The sequence below is a fragment of the Sylvia atricapilla genome, chromosome 9, assembly GCF_009819655.1.
Source record: "Sylvia atricapilla isolate bSylAtr1 chromosome 9, bSylAtr1.pri, whole genome shotgun sequence".
NCBI lineage: Eukaryota > Metazoa > Chordata > Aves > Passeriformes > Sylviidae > Sylvia > Sylvia atricapilla.
This window is the reverse complement of record NC_089148.1, coordinates 28,776,735-28,796,891: the sequence shown is the minus strand read 5'-3', so window position 1 is coordinate 28,796,891 and position 20,157 is coordinate 28,776,735. Positions and strand designations below refer to the sequence as shown.

The 20,157-nt window shown below is 47.3% G+C and overlaps 4 protein-coding genes across 5 annotated transcripts; 2 read left to right on the top strand and 2 right to left on the bottom strand.

The window, feature by feature from the left end:
• The first annotated feature begins 906 nt into the window (after nucleotides 1–906).
• On the top strand, nucleotides 907–5,299 carry DIO1 (iodothyronine deiodinase 1). Its single transcript, XM_066325455.1, has 4 exons — nucleotides 907–1,250; nucleotides 2,743–2,886; nucleotides 3,967–4,166; nucleotides 4,647–5,299. The coding sequence occupies exons 1-4, from the start codon at nucleotides 920–922 to the stop codon at nucleotides 4,710–4,712; spliced, it is 741 nt and encodes a 246-aa protein (XP_066181552.1). The 5' UTR covers nucleotides 907–919; the 3' UTR covers nucleotides 4,713–5,299.
• On the bottom strand, nucleotides 3,220–8,086 carry IFT25 (intraflagellar transport 25). 2 transcript variants are annotated; one of them, XR_010744272.1, is made up of 6 exons: nucleotides 7,971–8,086; nucleotides 7,468–7,574; nucleotides 7,061–7,129; nucleotides 6,476–6,519; nucleotides 5,778–6,002; nucleotides 3,220–4,703 (listed from the first exon to the last, which is right to left on the bottom strand). XR_010744272.1 is itself a non-coding variant. In XM_066325456.1 (5 exons), the coding sequence occupies exons 1-5, from the start codon at nucleotides 8,066–8,068 to the stop codon at nucleotides 5,895–5,897; spliced, it is 426 nt and encodes a 141-aa protein (XP_066181553.1). In that variant the 5' UTR covers nucleotides 8,069–8,086; the 3' UTR covers nucleotides 5,775–5,894. The 2 variants fall into 2 exon arrangements, 1 of the variants encoding a protein (XP_066181553.1); XM_066325456.1 differs by lacking the exon at nucleotides 3,220–4,703 and having other exon boundaries at nucleotides 5,775–6,002.
• A 465-nt stretch (nucleotides 8,087–8,551) lies between these two features.
• Nucleotides 8,552–15,045, top strand: LRRC42 (leucine rich repeat containing 42). Its single transcript, XM_066325447.1, has 8 exons — nucleotides 8,552–8,636; nucleotides 9,462–9,949; nucleotides 12,080–12,211; nucleotides 13,214–13,332; nucleotides 13,702–13,790; nucleotides 13,873–13,986; nucleotides 14,138–14,222; nucleotides 14,588–15,045. Exons 2-8 carry the CDS (start codon nucleotides 9,477–9,479, stop codon nucleotides 14,842–14,844), a joined length of 1,269 nt encoding a protein of 422 aa, XP_066181544.1. The 5' UTR covers nucleotides 8,552–8,636; nucleotides 9,462–9,476; the 3' UTR covers nucleotides 14,845–15,045.
• Nucleotides 15,046–17,635: 2,590 nt separating this feature from the next.
• On the bottom strand, nucleotides 17,636–20,157 carry LDLRAD1 (low density lipoprotein receptor class A domain containing 1). The gene is made up of 4 exons (XM_066325579.1): nucleotides 19,550–20,157; nucleotides 19,025–19,162; nucleotides 18,473–18,601; nucleotides 17,636–17,782 (listed from the first exon to the last, which is right to left on the bottom strand). The coding sequence occupies exons 1-4, from the start codon at nucleotides 19,944–19,946 to the stop codon at nucleotides 17,637–17,639; spliced, it is 810 nt and encodes a 269-aa protein (XP_066181676.1). The 5' UTR covers nucleotides 19,947–20,157; the 3' UTR covers nucleotide 17,636.

The following is a 20,157-nucleotide window of genomic DNA, read 5'->3' as shown; positions in this document are numbered from 1 at the left end:
ATCTCATTCCAACTCCCTGCTATGGGCAGGGACACCTTCCACTGTCCCAGGTTGCTCCAAGCACCGTCCAGCCCGGCCTTGGACACTTCCAGGGATGGGGCAGCCACAGCTTCTCTGGGCACCCTGTGCCAGGGCCTCCCCACCCTCACAGGAGAGAATTTCTTCTTCATACCTAATCTAAACCTGCCCTTTGTTGGGCTGCAGCCCTTCCCCCTTGTCACTGCAGGCCCTTGTCAATAGCCTCTCTCCATCTGTCTTGTCTCCTTCAGAGGCTGGAAGGCCACAGTTGGGTCACAAAGCTGCCTCTTCTCCAGGCTGAACAATCCCAATTCTCCCAGCCCTTCCTCACAGCAGAGCTGCTCCATTCCTCTCATCGTGGTGGCCTATTGAGGCCTTGCTCCAACAGATCCATGTCCTTCCTGTGCTGAGGATCCGCTGGATATTATATATACTGATGCATATATATATATATATATATATTTAATCTTTCAGCCCCAAAATGCCAAAGCCTGGAATGCAGCAGAGCCCCAGGGCAGGAGGAACAGGGCACTGTTTGCACAGCATCTGCATCACCCCAAAGCCTCAAGCACCAGCACCTTAGTCTTTACTCTGGGATTCAGGGAGAACACCCTGATCCAGCTCCTCTCATTTGTAAAATACAGATCACATTTGTGGATAAGCCTCACTGCAGAGAGCACCACTCATGTACCCTAGCTGCACTGGATGCCCTTGGTGCAGCTGGAGGGAGCAAAGGTGACAGGATCCTTGCTCACACAGGGGCTCAAGTGCAGGGAGAGGACAGCAAGGCAAGGCAGAAACTCAATCAAACACGTGAATGTTTTCCCTCCCCTTCACCCTCTACCTTTGCCCCTGCCTTGCATTGTGCTCCCATCGAGAGCGGCCAGACCTCTCCACCACGATGTTGGGCATCAGGATATTCCTACAGAAAATCCTGATTCTTCTGCAGGTGACTCTGTCTGTTGTTGTTGGCAAAACACTGATGATACTGTTCCCCGACGCCATGAAAAGATACATCCTAAAGATGGGCGAAAAGAGCAGAATGAACCAGAACCCAAAGTTCAGCTACGAAAACTGGGGCCCGACTTTTTTCAGCTTCAAGTATCTGCAGTTTGTGCTGAAGGTGAAGTGGAAGAGGCTGGAGGATGAAGCCTACGAGGGACACCCTGCTCCCAATACACCGGTGGTGACCCTCGGTGGGGAAGTTTGTCACGTCCTGGATTTCATGAAAGGTCAGTAACTGAGCCACGTAGCTGGGTTGGGTTTGCTGAGAACACAAAGGAGGAGATGCTCTGAGGGAACAGGGACAGGCTGCTGGCACCTGAGTGCCTCCTGTGCAGACCACCAGCACTCACCTGCTGGAGAAGATGCAGCACATTTACTCCAGCTGCTTCTTGATTTTCAAAAATAACCTGCATTTTTTCCCCTGTCTATACTATCCCTTCACACCACTGAGTTTTTGCAAGAGCTGGCTCTGCCTGAAAACACTTTTTGCTGAAAGACAAGGTAATAATTTGTTTTATGGGGAGAAGGCCCAGAATTGAACGGTTCCTGAATGTTGGCTGTCATTCTCTGCCCATACAGAAAATTCCACACCAGCTCCCTTTGCCAGCCTAAAGCCCAGAAAGCACACAGTGGGTTTTTCCAGATCCAAAGTGGCTGGGAATAAAGCAGAAGTAGCTGCTTTGTACTTTGTCCACTGCCTCCCACTGAGATCTCACTAGAATGTGGAATTAATCATTAAGCTGCAGCCTCCAACCCCACGGGAGGGATTACATCTTTCTCTCACTCTGCATTCCTAATTATATATAGATATTTATGTAGAAAATGGGCTGCAAATTTGGAGAAGAGATACATAGTATCTACAGGAAGGCACTGCTGTTATTTAATTTTTTAGGATGTGGATCTATGTATCAGCAGCTTTAAAGTTAAGCCAGAAAGATTTTGAACAAATTTAATGGAATTTAGCATAACCAGACTAAAAGAGGTGCTTTAAAATCCTGCAAGCTCTCTTAAATCGAGGCCTTGCAAACACATGCCAACACCAACACAATGCTGTGTTAATTTGTAAGCAAGTGCAGATACTTTTGCCAGTGTTTAGTTTAATAATAATATATAACCAGAGCTCTGTTTGGACAGGAAATTGCAGAAATACATTGAAAGCATGAAAGGCTTGTGATGCATGACTGAAAAGTCTGCAGTTTCCCCTCAGCTCAGCTTGAACTGAGACATCTAAAAAAATCTGGACATGAAAAGGCACTGGTCCTCAATGCCCACCCCTGTCCCTGGATAACCTTGCAGAAGGCCATCTTTAGTATTTTTGAAGTTGCACTATACTCAAGATCTCAGGGAGGCTGAGATGCCCATTTTGGATCCGTTCCCTATCCCAAAAACTGTTGGTAACTTGGGAACTGGCTCTTGTGATGAGGAAAAGAGAAGCTGTGTGACTGCAGGGCGCCTCCTGCCTGCACTGGGCAGGGTTCCCTCAGGTAAACTCCTTGCTGGATGCAGCACAGATCACAGCCAGGCTATGAAAAACACCTTTATGCTTGCTTTGCAGAGATGCAGAGGTTCTGCTGCTGATTTTACTGACCTGGGAGAAGTTTATGAAGTGATATAGTGTTGTTCAGGAATCTCTGCACCAGAGGCTTAGTTCAGTGCATTTAATTCTATCCTTCCTCCCTTCACTTAACCACAAATACTTTTTTTCTTTTGTCCCCCCAGATAACCGACCTTTAATCCTGAATTTTGGAAGTTGCACCTGACCGTCATTTATGCTAAAATTTGATGAGTTCAACAAGCTCATCAAAGATTTCAGCTCAATAGCAGATTTCCTTATCATCTACATTGAGGAAGCTCATGCAGTAGGTACAGTACAAACACGACAGTGGTGCCAACCACAGCTTCAAATGTGTCACTTCCTTTAGAGGGAAAAAAAAAAGTGTGTTAGCAAAGGAGGATCTGCAAACAAGAGAGAAATCTTCAAATCAAGTGGCAACACCACATCTAGGCACCAGATTGTGTCCCTAATTCTCCTAAGATTCTACTTACACTTCTGACTTTACACTGAGTTACCCATGTGAAGGACACAGTTGTATCTCTAAAAAAATTGCCTCTCAATGTTAGTACAGCTCCTTTTGGAAAGAGGAAGAAAAGACGTTTCATAGAACAAAAGTTAACTGTACAATACAGAAAAAAAAATTAGTTTTAACGTTTTTCAAGAAAAGGATGCAGACTGCAAATTGAAAAACTTTGAAAACAAGCAAACAAACCACACTTGTTTATCTACCCTGAATTTTAAGTAACATGTTGGCACTAGTTTTGTCCCAGGATTAAATGTTTTTTTTTTTACAACCTAACATTTATAGTTTTCTAGCCATATGTCATTTTCAGCAGCTGAGAATCAGATAGTGACTAAGTCAGTCATCAAACCCTCTTACTGGTTTCTACTTTACTGGGAAGAGTTGTGGGCAAATGTTTGTTTGCATAGTTCTGAAAAACAAAGGTGTGTCTTGGCTCACATTTCACTTCTCACAGACCTGTAATTTTGGTTTATAGGCTTAATGAGTACAATCAAGCAGAATGAACAACACTGACAAGCCTTACCCAAATAGAATACATGTTCCCCACCTGGTGCTTTTTTAGGGTCGATTTTTGTGGGAAAATTTCAGCTAAAATCCATCAAATATTTCTGAATCCAGGGCAAGAGGAAGATGTGGTTTGATGAAATTAAAGGGGAAAAAATAGATCTTGGGACCACTTACTGGAAAGCTCTAGTGCTGCCACAGTTTGAGAGGGGCTTTCATTTTATGCATGGCAGGTTTTGATGTTAGGAATAAAAACTGCAAGAGTCTTTTAACCTAGTTTTGGGATAAGACACACAGTACATGCCCACCCTTGCACTTATTCAAAACCTTCATTCCGAAATCCCTTCCTCATTTATTTTAGATGGATGGGCTTTTAAAAACAATGTCATTATTAAAAATCACAGAAGCCTTGAAGATCGAAAAATTGCAGCACAATTTCTTCAGAAAAATCACCCTCTATGTCCAGTGGTTTTAGACACTATGGAAAACCTGACCAGTTCAAAATATGCTGCGCTGCCAGAACGACTCTACCTGCTTCAGGGAGGGAAGGTCATCTACAAGGTAAAAAATATCAGTAGCAATGAGCACAGTATACAGATATTTTTAAATCTCAAGGTAACTTGAGACTGCTTTACATTTAGCAGTCAGTATTTAATTCTGTTTGAGAGCTAAACATTTCACAATGCACTGTAAATGTGGGGAGAAATGAACATGCAGCAAAACCAGTCTGGGCCTTTATAATGTACATATTTGATGTACACTTCAGTCTTGCTCAAATATTTATCTTTTGGCTCACTAGTAACCCGAGGTACATCTAAGCTGTGAGATCCAGGAACACTTCCCAGCTCCAGGATCCAGACACTGGCTCTGTCCCAGTGACACAGCAGGGTGTAACCAGTGCATAACCATCTCCCAGGGATGGCTCCAATGGAAAGGGAGCCCAGGGCACACCTGCCCATGGTTCTGGTGCAGCTGCTGTGCTCTGAAGGATTCCTGCTCTGTCTGCTTGAGCATCAGTGTGTCATTTCATTGCCTTTGCAGGGAGGAGTGGGGCCTTGGAATTACCACCCCCAGGAAATACGTGCCATCCTGGAAAAACTGAAATAGAAAAAGAAGAGGCCTTCGAAGTAAAAACTATTTGGATAAAGAAGTTCAAGAATAATTTGTCACAGAGCTAAGTCTAAGGAAGAACAACAAAAAAAATTAAAACCAGCCAGAAACAAGAAGAAAAGAAGAATGTTGTATGTGCATGTAAGGAGCATCTGGAATGAGGTTCACTATGTTTGTCTAGAAGCTTTCAGGTGTCATCCCTACAACACCAACTTCTGTTCTGCAGTAATTTACTACTCTTATACCAAATATTGTGGGAGCTTGGTCCATTGAGCTCTGGGTACCAACATTTACACCTGTAGGGAATATCCTGCAGGATAAGCTTCAGGGCGGTGACATTTGCAAGAGTCCACTGGCATGCGAAGCAACTGACCTTGTATACATAAAATGTATATATAAAATGTTCCCTTTCACTGACCTCAGGAGACTTCTGAGCGAGACAATCTCTACCAACATCTGTTTCCATGAGTATTTGTAATGATGGTCCCAGCGTAAAGCACTGGCGGCTGTGACCTGATTCTAGAAAATATTTATAGAAACAAGGGATTGATCTACAATTATTAAAAGTCTATCAAAGAACTTCATTTGGCTTCAAATTATTTCCCTTCCTGCCCTGCCTCTCTCCCCCAGGTTATTTCTAAGCATTAGCAGATATTTATATTCATTCTAATAATCTCTGTGGTCAGAAAGTTACCAACTTAAGGACTTTTGAAGGACCTGTTTGACAGTAGGAAATAATACATCCCACTTAAGAGGCTCACACTTCTTCTTTCTATATAACACAGAGTGCAAGGGAAACATTTTACAGGAAATAGAGTTTTAATTCATGTACTATGTAAGCCTGATATAAAAATACTACCTTAAATGGACCCAGTTATGCTGAGGTGCTCTAGGCTGACAGTTTAGGTTACAAAATGAGAAAGCTGTTGCAACAATTAACAACAGCGCTGTGTTGTGGCTGGACTTGATGATCTAAAGAGTCTTTTCCAACCTAAATGATTCTATTTTCTCCCATTCTATTCCATACATTAAACCAGCAGGGAATACATACCACATCCATACCTTCAAAAACGACTTTAATACAAGGCTCTAACAATAAACATTCTCTGCAGTGCAGCCATCAAAATGTAACTCCCTTATAAAAAAAAAATAAAATGGAGGCCCAAATTTAAGCTGGGCTCAAGTGTTGTCTGCTGTGCCCTCTGCCATCACCCGGTGCACTGACACAAAATGATCAAAGGCAGATTGGATGATGAAACGCAAATAAGTGGCTTGGAACTCAGGAAGCTGCAGAAGGAATAAAAATAGTGTTATTGCCATTCTCTGTAGCAACAAAACTACCCACCCATTTGCAGAAATTTGCTAAACACAAGGATCTGGATTATTTCAGTGTCTGGTTTTGAATTGCACATCAATCGAGTTGTTTGACCTGCAACTCAAAAAAAAAAAAAAAATCCCCCCACCTCCTGAATTCTGCAGCCTTAAAGGCAGCAATTGAAGGAGGGAAGATTGCCACACTTCTGGAAAGGGCCCTTGCACCTCGTTAGGAGCACTAGGCAGGTGCAATTTCATAGCACAATCTACAGAGGAGCAGCTGGAAAGTGCAATTTCACACCACAACCTACAAATTCCTCTCTTTAACACCAACTGAGCAATAATTGTACATAAAGATATGTTTATTTTTTTTTCATGGTTTTTCCCCACTTAGTCCAGACATCCTATTTCATGAACCACTACTGATGTACACTATAAATACTCACTGGAAATTCTTCCATTTGGAGCTGTCCTTCTCTGTGCTGCAATTCTAGAAAACATATTTTAAGGTAAATAATGAAGAATAACATGCAATGCTGTGAAGCTTTCACTTGACTGAGAGTTCAAGTGAGTTTAAGGACTATGAATTTACACTGCATATAGACATTGTTCTTTTTTATGTTTACAGGTGATTTAAGAGAATACTTTTTTGCAGTATCCCAGTCTGTGTGTGTATATATATCTCACTCATTACAGTGTTATAAAAGGTCACCCAAGAGGCACTAAAAAAAGCCAATCCCCAAACCAAACAATGCAGGAAATGGCACTCTATTATACTATGTAAGCCTGTTTTTAATTTTTGGAACATGAAGTGCACAAGTAGTGCTTTTAGCCCTTATACAGCATTTTACTCTCCAAACTGCTGTAGAGACCAGCAGTGTTAACAAAATTCACCTAAACACGATTGTTACATTAATGTCTAATTAAAAAAAAAAAATACACCACACTTTACTCAACAAATAGATGAAGGGTTACAGTGATTCACTGAGAAAGACCAATGTTTCCACAAAACCTCACAAAATCAGTCTTACCTTTTTCAATGCATCTTTCAAAATCCACAGGGTCTTTAGATGTGCTTTTTTCAATCGTTAAGGTCCTCACTAAAAAAATATATAAATTTGGACTATCAACACAAGTTCTGATTCTTTATTGATACTGATATTTATTCCATCCCTTTACAGCCACAAAGTACTTTCAGCATTAAAAAAATAATTTATTTTTTCTCAAAGCTATGGGGATTGTGCATATGAAGGACGACTGCTTTGTGAAAATGGATCTTTATGCACAATTAAGTCTTTTATGTGAAGTTAAATGTTTATGAATCTGTTAAAAGTGGCTGTGAATAGACTATAACACGACTGCGGGAACTTTCATTAAGGCACAGACACACATTTGAGCATAGCACAAATGTTACCTGCTGCAAGACACAAAGTCTTACCCAAATAACACTGGACGGCGACTTTGCTGATTTTCACACATTTGGGAAAACCAATAATCAATTCCTGTGGGAACATGCCTGTCGTCGTCCAAAATGTTTTGGAACTTCTGTAGAGAGAAGAGGACAAACCCCTCAACTGCAGCTTTCCATCTGTAACCATCTTGAATGAAATTTACCACAGAAAAAATATGGAGGGGAAAGAAGAGCGGTGGAAAAGGAAGGGGTGGAAGAACAGGGGGAGGACGGTGAGGAAGAGGAGAGGGACAAAAAGGAGGAGGGGAAAAGAGGAAATTTTATTTGGGATATTATCAGCAGCGCCCTGTATAAGGACGGGGCAGCTCTCTGGAGGTATTTACACCTCTGTACCCGGGCAGAACCACGCAGGAACCCGCTGGGCCCCGGGCAGTTCCACCCTGGGCGGCTCCAGCGTGAGGGCGAAGGGCCGAGGCCCGGCGGGCTCCGTGCGGGAGGAGCCACTCCCGCCGCCCCGGCCCGGCCCTCACCCGTCCGCCACGCTCTCGGCGGGGTGCTCGGCATCGCTGGACGTGGCCAGGACCAGAGCGGCCCCTGCCGAGCTCCGGCACCAGTCGGTGACTCTCATCGCAACGGCGGCAGCTCGCCCAGCACCGACGCTCCCGGTACGGGAGAGGCCGAGCGCGGGAGGCCGGGCGGGGGAGGCCGCTCCCGCCGTGCCCCGCCCACCGCCCGCCTTACCCCGCCCCCCGCCCGCCGTGCCCCGCCCACCGCCCGCCGTGCCCCGCCCACCGCCCGCCGTGCCCCCGCCCACCGCCCGCCGTGCCCCGCCCACCGCCCGCCGTGCCCCGCCCCCCCGCCCGCCTTACCCCGCCCACCGCCCGCCGTGCTCCCTCCCACCGCCCGCCGTGCCCCGCCCCCCGCCCGCCGCGCCCCGCCCGTCGCCCGCCGCGCCCCGCCCGTCGCCCGCCGCGCCCCGCCCACCGCCCGCCGTGCCCCCTCCCACCGCCCGCCGTGCCCCGCCCACCGCCCGCCGTGCCCCGCCCGCCGCCCGCCGTGCCCCGCCCACCGCCCGCCGTGCCCCGCCCCCCGCCCGCCCCCCGCGCGGCCCCGCCCGCCGCCCGCGGGCGCTGCGGGACGGGCGGCGGGAGCGCCCAGCCCCGGCCCGGCGGACGGCGCGGCCCCTCCCGGGGCAGGTAGGTGGGGGCCGGGGTGATCGGGGAACGGGCGGGATTCCGACCCCCCTGCCCGGGCGGGGACCCTTCCCCCTGTGCCCCCTCCCCCTTGTGCCCCTTTCCCTTGTGCCCCTTCCCCTGGCGCCCCTCGGGCTGTGCCCGCTCACGGTGCGCTCAGCCCCGGGAAAAACCCGATGCCTTGACAGACCTTTCCCTGCCCCAGCTCCGGGTCGGACCCGATCCCTTCGCACCCGCCTCCCCATCCCTCCGGTACCCCCTCGGGCAGGGCCCCATCTCCCCCCGCCCCGCAGGAGCCGAGCCCAGCCCCGCGGGGCAGGAGCTGAGAGGATCCCGTCCCTGTCCTGCCCCTCGCCACGGCACCTCTGAGCTCTCCTGCCCCCGCAGGACCCCGCGGACACAGCCCCCGGCCCCGGCTGGGGAAGGGGCACCGGGAGATGCCCACCCTCGCAGGGAGGGAGGTTCCAGCAGGCTCCATTGCCCAGCTGCGGTCAGACATGTGCCCTCCTCCTCTTCCTCCTCCTCCTGCCTGCTGCAGAGCCAGGCCTGCTTGTGGGGACACTTCCCCTTCAACCCCAGCCGCTCTCCTACCGCCCCTATCTCCATCCCGGGCCTGGGGTCCATGCCCTCAGCAAGGCCGGGGTCCGGCTCTCTCGGGGTGTGTGGTTTGGGGGCAGGCAGCTCCCTCACAGCCTCCTCCCCGCCTTGCGCCGCAGGGCTACGTGGCCGTGCTCAGGGCTCTCAGGGGAGCTGCCGGCTTTGGGGGCTTCCCTGGCTCCTGTTTTCCTCTGTGGCTGTTCTTCACTCGTCTGCGGTTTGTTTTTGCAGAGCTGGTCGAGGGGAATGTCGTACTGTCTCCACTCAGAAAGCCATTTGGATGCCGGGCCAATATACGTGCGTGAAAATGGGAAGCTGCACGTGGTAAATCGGGGTGCAGGCGGCGCACGGAATGTCACTCCCAAAGCAAGACCTTTTAGTCTGTTTTCCAGAAGTTTTTCAGTGGAGCTTTGCATGAACAGGGAGGACGATAGGGCAAGGAGGCAGAGGACTGATCATTTCATCTTCACGTACACTAAGGAGGGGAACCTCCGCTACTCGGCCAAGTCCCTCTTTAGCCTAGTGCTGGGTTACATTTCTGACAATGTTGATCACATTGACTCGTTGATCGGTTTCCCAGAGCAGATTGCTGAAAAGCTCTTTTCAGCAGCAGAAGCGAGACAAAAGTTCACAGAGCCAGTGACAGGACTGAGAGCTCTGCAGAAGTTCACTGAAGCCTATGGCAGTTTGGTGCTGTGCTCACTGTGCTTGCGGAACAGGTAAGTGCATCCCCAGACAAATCTTGTCATCTGCTAGCACACTTCAAGCTTCCCCTAGATTAAATTAAATAAAAATACATTTTGAGCTTATAACACCACCTAATTTTAATGAAATACCCTGAGCCTTATCTGATTCTTGTGCTTGCTGCCTTTTATCCCATCTCTTTCCTACAAGTGCAGCTGCAGGTTTCATTTTGAGATACAAAATGAAAGATAAGGTAATAGAGGTAACAGACTAAACCTGTTTTAACCAACAGGGGATCTTATGTGGAGGATTAAACCTGCAACTAATTTTTAACAATAATAATCAGCACTTTGGTGGAAATCCATGTGCTTAGTGCCTTCTCAGGCATTTCATGGGATGTTTCTGTAATTGCTGTTTAAAAGCTTTTCGACACACTTGGCTGACTGTACAGATAAAATACACCCTTGCAAATTGTTAGGGTTTACTAACTATAAGCTTGCTGCTGTGTCTCATTTTGGGGGCTCAGAAGAAGATACAGACTTGTGGGTAAGTTGAAATCAGGCAGGTTTTACCTTAATTTGTTGTTGTTGCCACCCCCATATTGAATGTACTTTAACGAGGTCCTGATTAAATCCAGGACTAGTTTTTCCATCTTCTCAGTGCCCCCATCTTTCTCGGAAAGAGTCTTGCCAAGTTTAAAACTGGATTATATTTTTTAAGCCTTGCTCCTACTGAAGTCTTTCCCAGTAATAGAACCCGTCTCTTCCATCTGTACACTTGAAAAAGGGATGGTTTATCCAGTTTAAAATCAAAGTACTGGCATATTCGTCTGAAGTGCCAAGGGTGTTCTGAGCACAGTAGGAATGTTTGAGTAGAAGTCAATTATCCTTTGTTTTATCCTTTAAACCTTCTCCCTTTTTATCTCTAGCATAGATAGTTTTATGGGCCTTATTTAGAAATTAAGCTACTTCTGGCATCTTTTGCCATTACAGAAAGCTGAGTTAAGTATCAAGTCTTTGAAATCCAGGAAGTAAGGCATTAAAGATACTTTCTGATGAATTTTATTTCTAAAAGAGCCCACTCTCCTCTCCAGAACCCCCACGAGCTAATAACCTCTCTCAAGAACTGGCTTGTGCTCTGACTGTATGTTGTGCTTTTTGCAGAGCCAAATTGCACAGGAAAGGGGTGTGAGGGGTGGTTTGATGGGTAAAATTACACTGGGAGGGTATTAAGGTCCCCTTATTTGCATGGACAAAGAGGTGTTCCTGGAGGCATCAAATGAATAATTTTAAAAACTCCAGTTTATGCAGTAAAGATGCTGACCTCAGGGTGTGTCTTGCCGTGGGGAATACGAGGTAAATTCAGGAGAGATCAGTGAATTTGGAGCTTGCCTTGCCACAGGAACAGCAAGAGGTGACTGCAGGGGAGGTATTGAGGGCTACGTGCTCATTACTGCATACTCATGCCTGCCATTCTTCAGTGGTTTGTTCCCATCTCTAAACCTCCTACTGAATAGCTCCAGCACAGATGTTTGCGTGGCTGCTGAGTGAATCAGACCAGGGAACCAGCACAGCTAAAAAAAAAAAAACAACCCAGTGTGTAACTGCTGCCCAGGGTGGAGCCACAGCTCTGGCCAGTCCTGGATTTCTACCCCTTATATGTCAAGTATTTTACTGACATATATAAAAAGTAAAATTTTGCCACTGACAAGCTATCCTGTTGTGTTTAAAATCCACATTTGAGGTGGATTTTAAACCTGGATGAATGTGGGTTTGTCTGTACCCTTCCCAGACACTGTTGGAAGAGCAGTTTGTGAAGCTGACTTACGATACGCTGGGATATTTTGCATTATCCTGAAATAATTCAGGAAAATCTGTAAAGAAGCTCCTCATAGCAATATTTGCAAGTTGAAGTCTTGTTAGTCCCAATATTTTGCATCAAATCAGAACCATGACAGTGATTTAAGGAGAAGACTGGGAATTCAGACATTTTATGTGCCAGCTGCACATAAAGAGGTACTTAGTGCAGCTGGATAATTTCTCTCAATTTTCACATAGGTACTTAACAGAAATGAGTGCATTGTGCTTTATGGCACTTGGGGATGTAGACACCTCCCTACATGCCTGAGCACTGAGGGGGTTTTTGGGGTTTTTTTGGCTTTGCAGATACCTGGTTATCTCTGAAAAGCTTGAAGAAATTAAGTCTTTCCGGGAGCTGACGTGTTTGGATCTCTCCTGCTGTAAACTTGGAGATGAACATGAGCTGCTGGAACACCTCACCAAAGAGGCCCTGTCTAGGTACCAGTTTCTTGAGCTAAAAATGACACTTTCTTTCCTACCACTTAGCAGTTCAAAGAAGCAGGCTGAGACTTTAAAGGAAGGTTTCACAGGCTGCAGAGTGTAAGGTTGAAGATTTTGGTTGTTCATAAAACCTGTTGTGTAGGCAAAATACAGAACTTATTGTACACAAAGCACATGCTGAATCATAAAAATTACTAAATTATGCAAGATAATTTACTGTCTCTATATGTTTTATATCCACTGTTTTATAATTTTCATTGTCTGGGTAAAAAATGCATCTTCAGCATTTGGAATGGTTTTACCTTTCCTATTTTTAAGGGGGAACTTTATCAGTCAAATTTTTAACCAAACTAGTGTTCCAAATGAAGATTTCTGCTAGCAGGAGGTTGAATATTCGGTTAATTAACATCTCAAACCAGTAAATTTAGTAATTTTGTTTGGTACCAAAGAATGACAAGTAGAAAATTTTGGAAACAACAGGTAGGCTGGCTGCTAATTAGGGATATTGTGTTGCTGTAAGATTCTGGTGCATTTGGCATCAAGGTTTTGTCTTGCAGTGCTCTGAAGAGAACACTTCAGTGTGTTGTTTTTTTCCTGAGCTTTGTTAATGTATGTTATAATACCTCATTATTTTCTTAAAATCACTGCTGTATGGCTTACCGAATCTGCCCTCTCTGATTTTGCCAAGCATTTTTTTTTTTTAGTTTTGAATGCATTTCAGTTTGGCAGCCTTGGCATTAAGAACTTCAGGGTATAAAGAAGCTTATTGTCTCTGTTGGCAAACGTTTGGCTCTAGGATCAGTTTGTCACTGGAGCTGCTTCTGTTGACCTCGCAGGGAAATATAAAGATACTTGTTAGTCCTGCTAAGCCAGGCTCCTTTCTCACTGCCTTTTACAGTGGGGTTGGCACAGGGTGACCCTTCTGACACACAGTTTGAGGACATTTGGCACAACTGTCAGAAATAATGACCATCAACTGCACCTTTGTGTCTCTCTCAGTGTGAAGAGGCTCCTCCTGAAGGACAACTCCCTGTCAGACGCCGGGCTGCGCAGGATGACAGCGCCCATCCGTGTGCTGAAAAAGGGCCTGGAGAACCTGCTGGTGCTGGACTTGTCCTGTAAGAGCTCCGTGGTTTCCTAAGCAGAAAGAACCTGTGTCCCTTCTGATAAAGAATTTATCCTTCTTAGCACTGAAGGGGTACAATTAATTTGTTGATTCCCACGAGGCAAGTGCTCAACCCCGGATTTCACCAGCAACCTGCCAGAAGGCACAGGGCAGACCCGAAGTCTCAGGCATTTGCTGCTCACATAGATATTTTTAGGAGTTTGAGAATTGGTATTGTAAATATTTGTGTTTTGATAATTAGAGGGGGGAAAGTCGGTCTTGTTCCAGTATTAGTTTTTGGAGCAAATACTTCGTTTGTTTTGTATTTTTGATCAACTTTTTCCACATCGTGCAACTTGATTAACTTTACTTGGCCTTACAGGTAACCCTAAAATCACAGATGTGGGAATTGGATACCTTCTTTCTTTCAAGAAATTGAATTGTTTGGACATTTCTGGGACAGGTCTCAAGGTAAAAATCATCAGAAAAAGTTTACTGGACAGGTGTAATGAAAGTTCTTGCCCTCTGACTGCTTTATTTCCCTTTTTCCCAGGATGTTGATGCTGTCATAAAGCGACTCCAAATGCAGATAGGCCTGGTTCACTCAAAAGTGCCTCTGAAAGAATTTGATCACAGTAACTGCAAAACAGAGGGATGGGCAGAACAGGTAAGAGAGGTTAAACCTGTTTTACTCTCTAAAAATTTGCCTTATAGAATACAAAATCCCTGAATAGGAAAGAATAAGGGATGGAGTGTTTCCAGTCTTATTTCTGCAAATTTTACAGGACACATTTTAACTTCTTCATCTGTTCTTTCAGACTGTTCTGCAGTGGGAGCAGGCAATTCTGGAGGCCAGGAAGCCCCAGGACAACTTGAGATCCAGAGTAGCAACTCTTCACTTCTGTATGTAACTGCATGGACACTGCAGAGTTGATTTATTTTCTTTTCCACAAGGAATATTTCCATACTTTTGGGGGTTATAGTACAAATAGCATCTCAGGTGTGCAATTTCAGCCCTTTGTGTAACTGCATTACAAGTGTACTGGAGTTTTTTCATTTGTTAGACTGCTGGATAATTCAAGTACAGCACATATAACAGCTGAGGTTTTTTCCCTTAAAATTCTGAGTCCGAAACATAACTGGTAGTTTTTCCTCTGCACATTTCCAAGTTGGCTTGGCCAAAACTATTTGTCCCACAAAATTATGCATTTTACAGCATAATTTTGTTTTTCCCAAATCTAAACTTGTTTTTTTTTTTTTTCTTGTAGATGGCAAGACACACAGAATAGAGGAAGTAGTCAAATGCACACGGGTGGAGCCAGAAACTAAAGCATGTGGAAGCCTGCAGTTTTATAAGGAAAATATTCAAAATTGCCATTTACCTCTGAAAAAGGAGGTTGCAGGCAGCCATGAATTAAAGAACAATAAAAAAAGAGCTTTGGCTGAACAAGAGACAGAAAGGACTTCCAAACAGAAGCATCTGTGCCTCACTGTGGAGGACTGGGATTTGTTAAATACCTACTGAGTCAGAAAGAAGTGGGTCTTTTGTTTGTTGTTCTCTTGCTGATGCCAGGATTTGGACATATTGAGAGGGAGTGACAAAGGAGATGAGCACTGCTAAATCTGGTTGCTGTGAGGTGCCTGTGGGGTAACCTGTGCTGGGGGAGGGATAGAGACAAGAAGGTTGGTAATGCTACTGTATATTTTCAATACACTATAATTTTTTTTCAAATAAAGTCTCTCGTTGTCATCCTTAACTAAGTGTTCTGATGAAGGTGTTTTTCACCAAAACAGCTGGTCCTGTCCCTGCCTCTCGAGGGGCAGGACACAAATCACTGCAGCTCAACTGAAATGAAGCTGCACTGGGCTTATCAAGTGCCGTGGGATGTTTGCAGTGTTGCTGGAACAGAAACCTCAGCCTGAAGCAACCAGGCTGTGCTGAGGGGGCTGTGGCAGAGCGAGGCAGCACAAAGGATAAGCAGAGAGCTCTGGGGAGGGAGGCAGAGGCACTAACACCTCACCAACAGCCATTGCAGAAGCCCAAAGTGGAGCATGAGTCCCCTTTCTTTCTCATTTTAGCCCAGGAAATGAGAGCTGGAATGAGGTTACTGTGGAGATTATGCTCTGCAGTTCTAATACATTCTCCCTTACAAGCAAATCCACTGCATTGAGATCATTCTGTGGTTTAAAACCCATTTTCAATGTGCCTGCAATACACTAACTGCTTCTCCATCTGAAAACATTGAGGGGCATTTATAATTCAAATGTCAATTATGCAGATCAGCTGTAAATCACCTGGACACTCAGACCTGTTCTGTGTTGGTCTGTGCAGCTGTAATGCTGCAGGTGACTTTGAATTCCTGCCCTGAGTATTTCCATCAGAACTGGCTGAGGTGCACAGTGCTCATCATTGCCCCCTTAGGCCTCATGAGGCCAAAGATTTTCTCCAGGTTTCCCCTCCTTGTGCTTCTTCAGAGGCTGCTTCTTCCTTTTACACTATCGTTTATCACAATTCATCACCAAGAAAAGCAGCACATCCTTGGAAACCGTGAAGAGGCCAAGAAAATCAGCTTCAAAATGAGCTCAAAAGTGCATAAAGAACAGCATCCCTTTGTCTTTTCCTTACTGCTGAATTTTCCTCAAGAAAAGGACGACACACAAACAAAACAGGCACACTGGCATTCAAATCCTACTTCCTTTTCCCAGAAACTCAAGGCTATTAATACCTTCCCCTGACAGCTACATCAGCTCTGCTGAGATAAATAATGGCACAAATTGTGACTCACAACAGCAGCTCAGTGGGGAGGAAGATGTGCAGTCTTCCCCCTCAAACTGCTTCTAGTGCAATTGTCATCATGGGATTTTTGGCCACCCCTTCCCCCACTGGAGATGTGTACACTTCTTTACCAATCCTATTTTTCCCAATCCCATTACCTGTGCTGAGCATGAGGGTTCCTGTATTTCTTCAAACAGCTGATTAGTTCAATCCTTACTGCGCCGGGATAACATCTTACAGGCACAGAGAAAACAAGTCATGCACCTTGGCCATGCCTGGACAGGTGAGTAAAAACAGCTTTAACATTCCCCCATGCAGAGTTCTGCCATCTCATTCCAGGTGAAGTGTGAGTCACAGTACTGTAAAGCTATTTATAAAAAGATCTCTCAGATTTCCAGCTGTATCCCAGTGACAAATTAGAAGCAACATTCACCATTGATCTGAGTTACAGTGACAGGCAGAGCTGCAGATCACAGGACAGAGAAGAAATGAGTGAACAGGGGTTTATTTTTAAATATCTGTGACCTGGGGTGGCAACGGGAAAAAGATCACCTCATGCTTATTTTGGGCCTAGAAAAGTAAGAGTACTCACTGTAAATGGGGGGGTTTCCTCGATGTTTTAGACATGGATGAGATTTTCAAAGGAGCAGAGAAAACCTCATCTTCCTTAAATTTCAGTGTCACGTCCATACCTATATCCTGAGGACTGCTTTGGAGGCTTGGCTGCCTGACCTTGCCTTGCTGGCAGAGGAACAAAACAAGCAGCAAACAGATCCGGTGTCATCCCACACCACCCTGGGAGCAGCCCTGGATTTTCTGCTGCTCTCTGCTCCAAGGCTGGGACTTCTTTTTCCTCCTTTCTCTGCCAGCTTCGGTGAGACCTACCCCAGCTCCGTGGCTGTTCTCAACCTGCTGCTGCAGAACTGAGGGAAGAGCAGCTTATTGACCTGAGCTGGTTCCCTGCCCTGGCTGTCAGGGACAGCTACTCTGTCACAGGGACATGATTTACCCCCCAAACCCCTCAAACTTCTCCGGTTTTCCATGCCATTAGACTCTCTGTGGTTTGAGAAGAGAGCAGGAGGTGACCTGAGCAGTGGCTGCCCACAATGTCACCCCCAGCACAGCATTCCCAAAGAAATGTCCCAGGAGCATCAAAGTCCCCGCTGACACCATCTGCAGATGTGGTTTTGGACACAAACAGAAGCTTCTCCTCCTGCCAGTGAAGATCAGGACTGTGAAGATGTGCTGGAGGCTCAGCTCCTGCTGCTCGGGGCAGTTCTCAGTGTCCCTGGGGTGGCATGAGAGCCCAGAATGTCCCTGCAGGAGAAGAGAACCCCCCAGGGCTGTGCCAGAAGCGGCTGCTGAAGCATCTGCAGTCAGTGCTGCCCACGAAAGCGGTGTCACCTTCTCATGCCCAGTGTCCACCCAAGGGCTGTCCCACGCCCTCAGTCCGCTCTGGGGAGGATTTGCTGGGGCTGGAGCGGAGGGTGGCCGCAGCCCCGGGGTGACCGTGACAAGCACGGCGCTGTCCCCGGCAGGATTCAGGCAGCGCAGACCGACTCGTCGGACCAGTCCCGGCAGTGCTGGGCGCCATCCCGGCACAGCCGCCGGGGGATGCAGGAGCAGAACTGGAAGTGCACAGGGCTGCAGCTCCACCACTGCTGCCCGCACGGGGGACAGGCGGCCGCTGGCGAGGACGGAAAACGGGGAGCTGAAATGTTTTCTGCTGCACTGACCGCCTCCCTCCTTCCTTCCATGGGGAAATCCTTCCATCCCCAGCAGAAAAGCCGCTGGTGACAGCCCTGTGACCGTGAGCCCACCAAAGCAGACACTGACTTGTGGGAGACTGAGTGTGACATTGCAATGACCTTCAGAGAGGTCAGATGACCAGCAGAGAGGTCATCCTGGAGGAACAACTAACTGTAATTTTTTCCCCCTTTTTTTTTCCCCCCCTCCCAAAACCACAGGGGTAACTTAGGAACAAATCTGCTGCTCATTTTAGCAAGACTCAGCTCCCGCCCAGCTTGGAGATCCACCCATCTGCTGACCAGCTACCAAGGGCCAGTTTGAATAATTACTACTAACTACAGGCACACATCCCGATGAAACTGCTGCACATCAGCAAGCCACAGAGAAAGAGCCATTTTGGGGACTGGGAGCAAAGCATAGAGCCTTTTCCCTCCCAGTTACCACCAGGCTTTGACACAGAAGCCTCAACAAGCAGGGGGACTGAGCCTGCTTCATCCTCACACCCTATCCCAGCTATTTTGTGTTTTAGTGGTGGCTGCCAGCCTCCAGGCGTTTCCAGCAGTACCACACCTGGACAGCCCGTTGCAATCCATCAGCAGAAAAGCCAGGAGCCAGCAGACAGACTTACAGCTCCACGTCTCGTCAGAGCAGTCCCCGCAGTCGTTCATCCCGTTACACCTCTGGTCAGCATAAACCCAGGATCTGGGGTTACTGCAGTAGAAAACCAGGTGCCCCGGGAGGCTGTGGGGCAAGTCACCTGCGAGGGCACACACACAGGACATGCTTTACCCCCAGGCACAGACACAGGGTAAAACAGGGGTGGCACACACCAAAGGCTGCTGCCAGGACCTGCAGCACACAGGAAATCTGCTCCAGCTTTCTGCTTTATTTAGGTTTTTTTCCCCAGCGAGCTTAACAATAAATTACCCATGTAGGCATCCTTCACTGATGGAGGAAAACTACATAATAATTTTTCAAAAACGCAAGGAAAATTAGATGAGTTTGGAGTCTTTAATTTCTGGCTGGGCTTTGGGCAGTGCCATCTCTCAGCATCTGCCCTCCAAAGGCTTTACCAGGTTTATCTGCTCTTGTAGGCAGCCAGAAGCACAGAGCAGGGGTAGAGGAACCCCAGCTGTTGTCTCACAGCTGGAAGAGCAGTGCACACAACAAAACCACTCACCACAGAGCTGCTCCTGCTCATCCTCTCCGTTCCTGCAGTTGGTGACCCTGTCACAGACCCAGCTGGCTGGGACACAGGTCACTCTGTCGTCACACAAGAAGCCTGTCTGGTTATTAGGGGCTGTGCAGAAGCGGTTCACTGAGGGGGAAGCAAGAAAACCTTTATTTCCCAGCGTTTTTGTGATATGAGGGATAGATCAAGGGGAGTAAAGGGGCGGTTCTGAAATTAATTTCTGGTAGGTTCATGGCAGAGTCTGAAAACCACACCTACAGCCTTAAATATGACAGTGGTACCCAGAGTTATCCCAGCCCTATGGAGCAGGAGAGCAGAGCCAGGGAATGGCTGGTGGCCCTTTGGGCTGGGCAAAACTGGTCCAGCCCCCACCACAATGCTCATCCTTTTCCTTGCTCCTGGTCTGTGCTGGAGAGCCCCATCAAACACACAGTGATGGACACGAGGGCTGTGCTCCTGCAGCACCATTTCTGCCTCCCTTATCAGGAAAAATACCCACTCTTGGGATACAACCTGGTGCCCGTGGCAGGAGAGCCAGCGTCAGCCCCAAGGCCAGGGCGGCCACGAGGACCAGCAGTGCCAGGGTGGAGATGCAGAGAAGTTTCTGTGTGCAGCCAGTGCGGGCACCACAGGGCTGGCAGCAGCCTGGGGAGGCAAGAGAGAGAGGTGAGGGACTGAGGAAGGCTCTGGGGTGTCTCAGAGGGGAACAGTGCAGGGACATGAGGGTGACATTTTGGGGTCTCTGCACGCCAGACCGGTGGAGGCTGCTGAGGGTTAGGGGTTGATAGGTGAGTTTAAAGAGCCGAGCTCCAACATTAAACACCTCCTCGTGGGGAATTCTGCTGCTTGCAGCGTGGAAGAACTTGTGCTGCTGTTCCAGAGCACTGGGGTTGAATGGCAGAAGTGCCATATCTCCATCAGAGCTCGTCCTGTGGACTGGGGCGCAGGAGGATGAAAGCCAAGCCCCTGCCCAGCCCTGTGGGACAGCAGTGACACTGAAACACAGGACAGGCTGGTGGAAGGTGGGGAAGGTGCCCTCCCAGAGCCCATAACAAAACTCCCCAAGAGGTAAGATTTCATTTTTCAGCACTTCAGGCTCTCTGCCCCACGCAGGACTCACA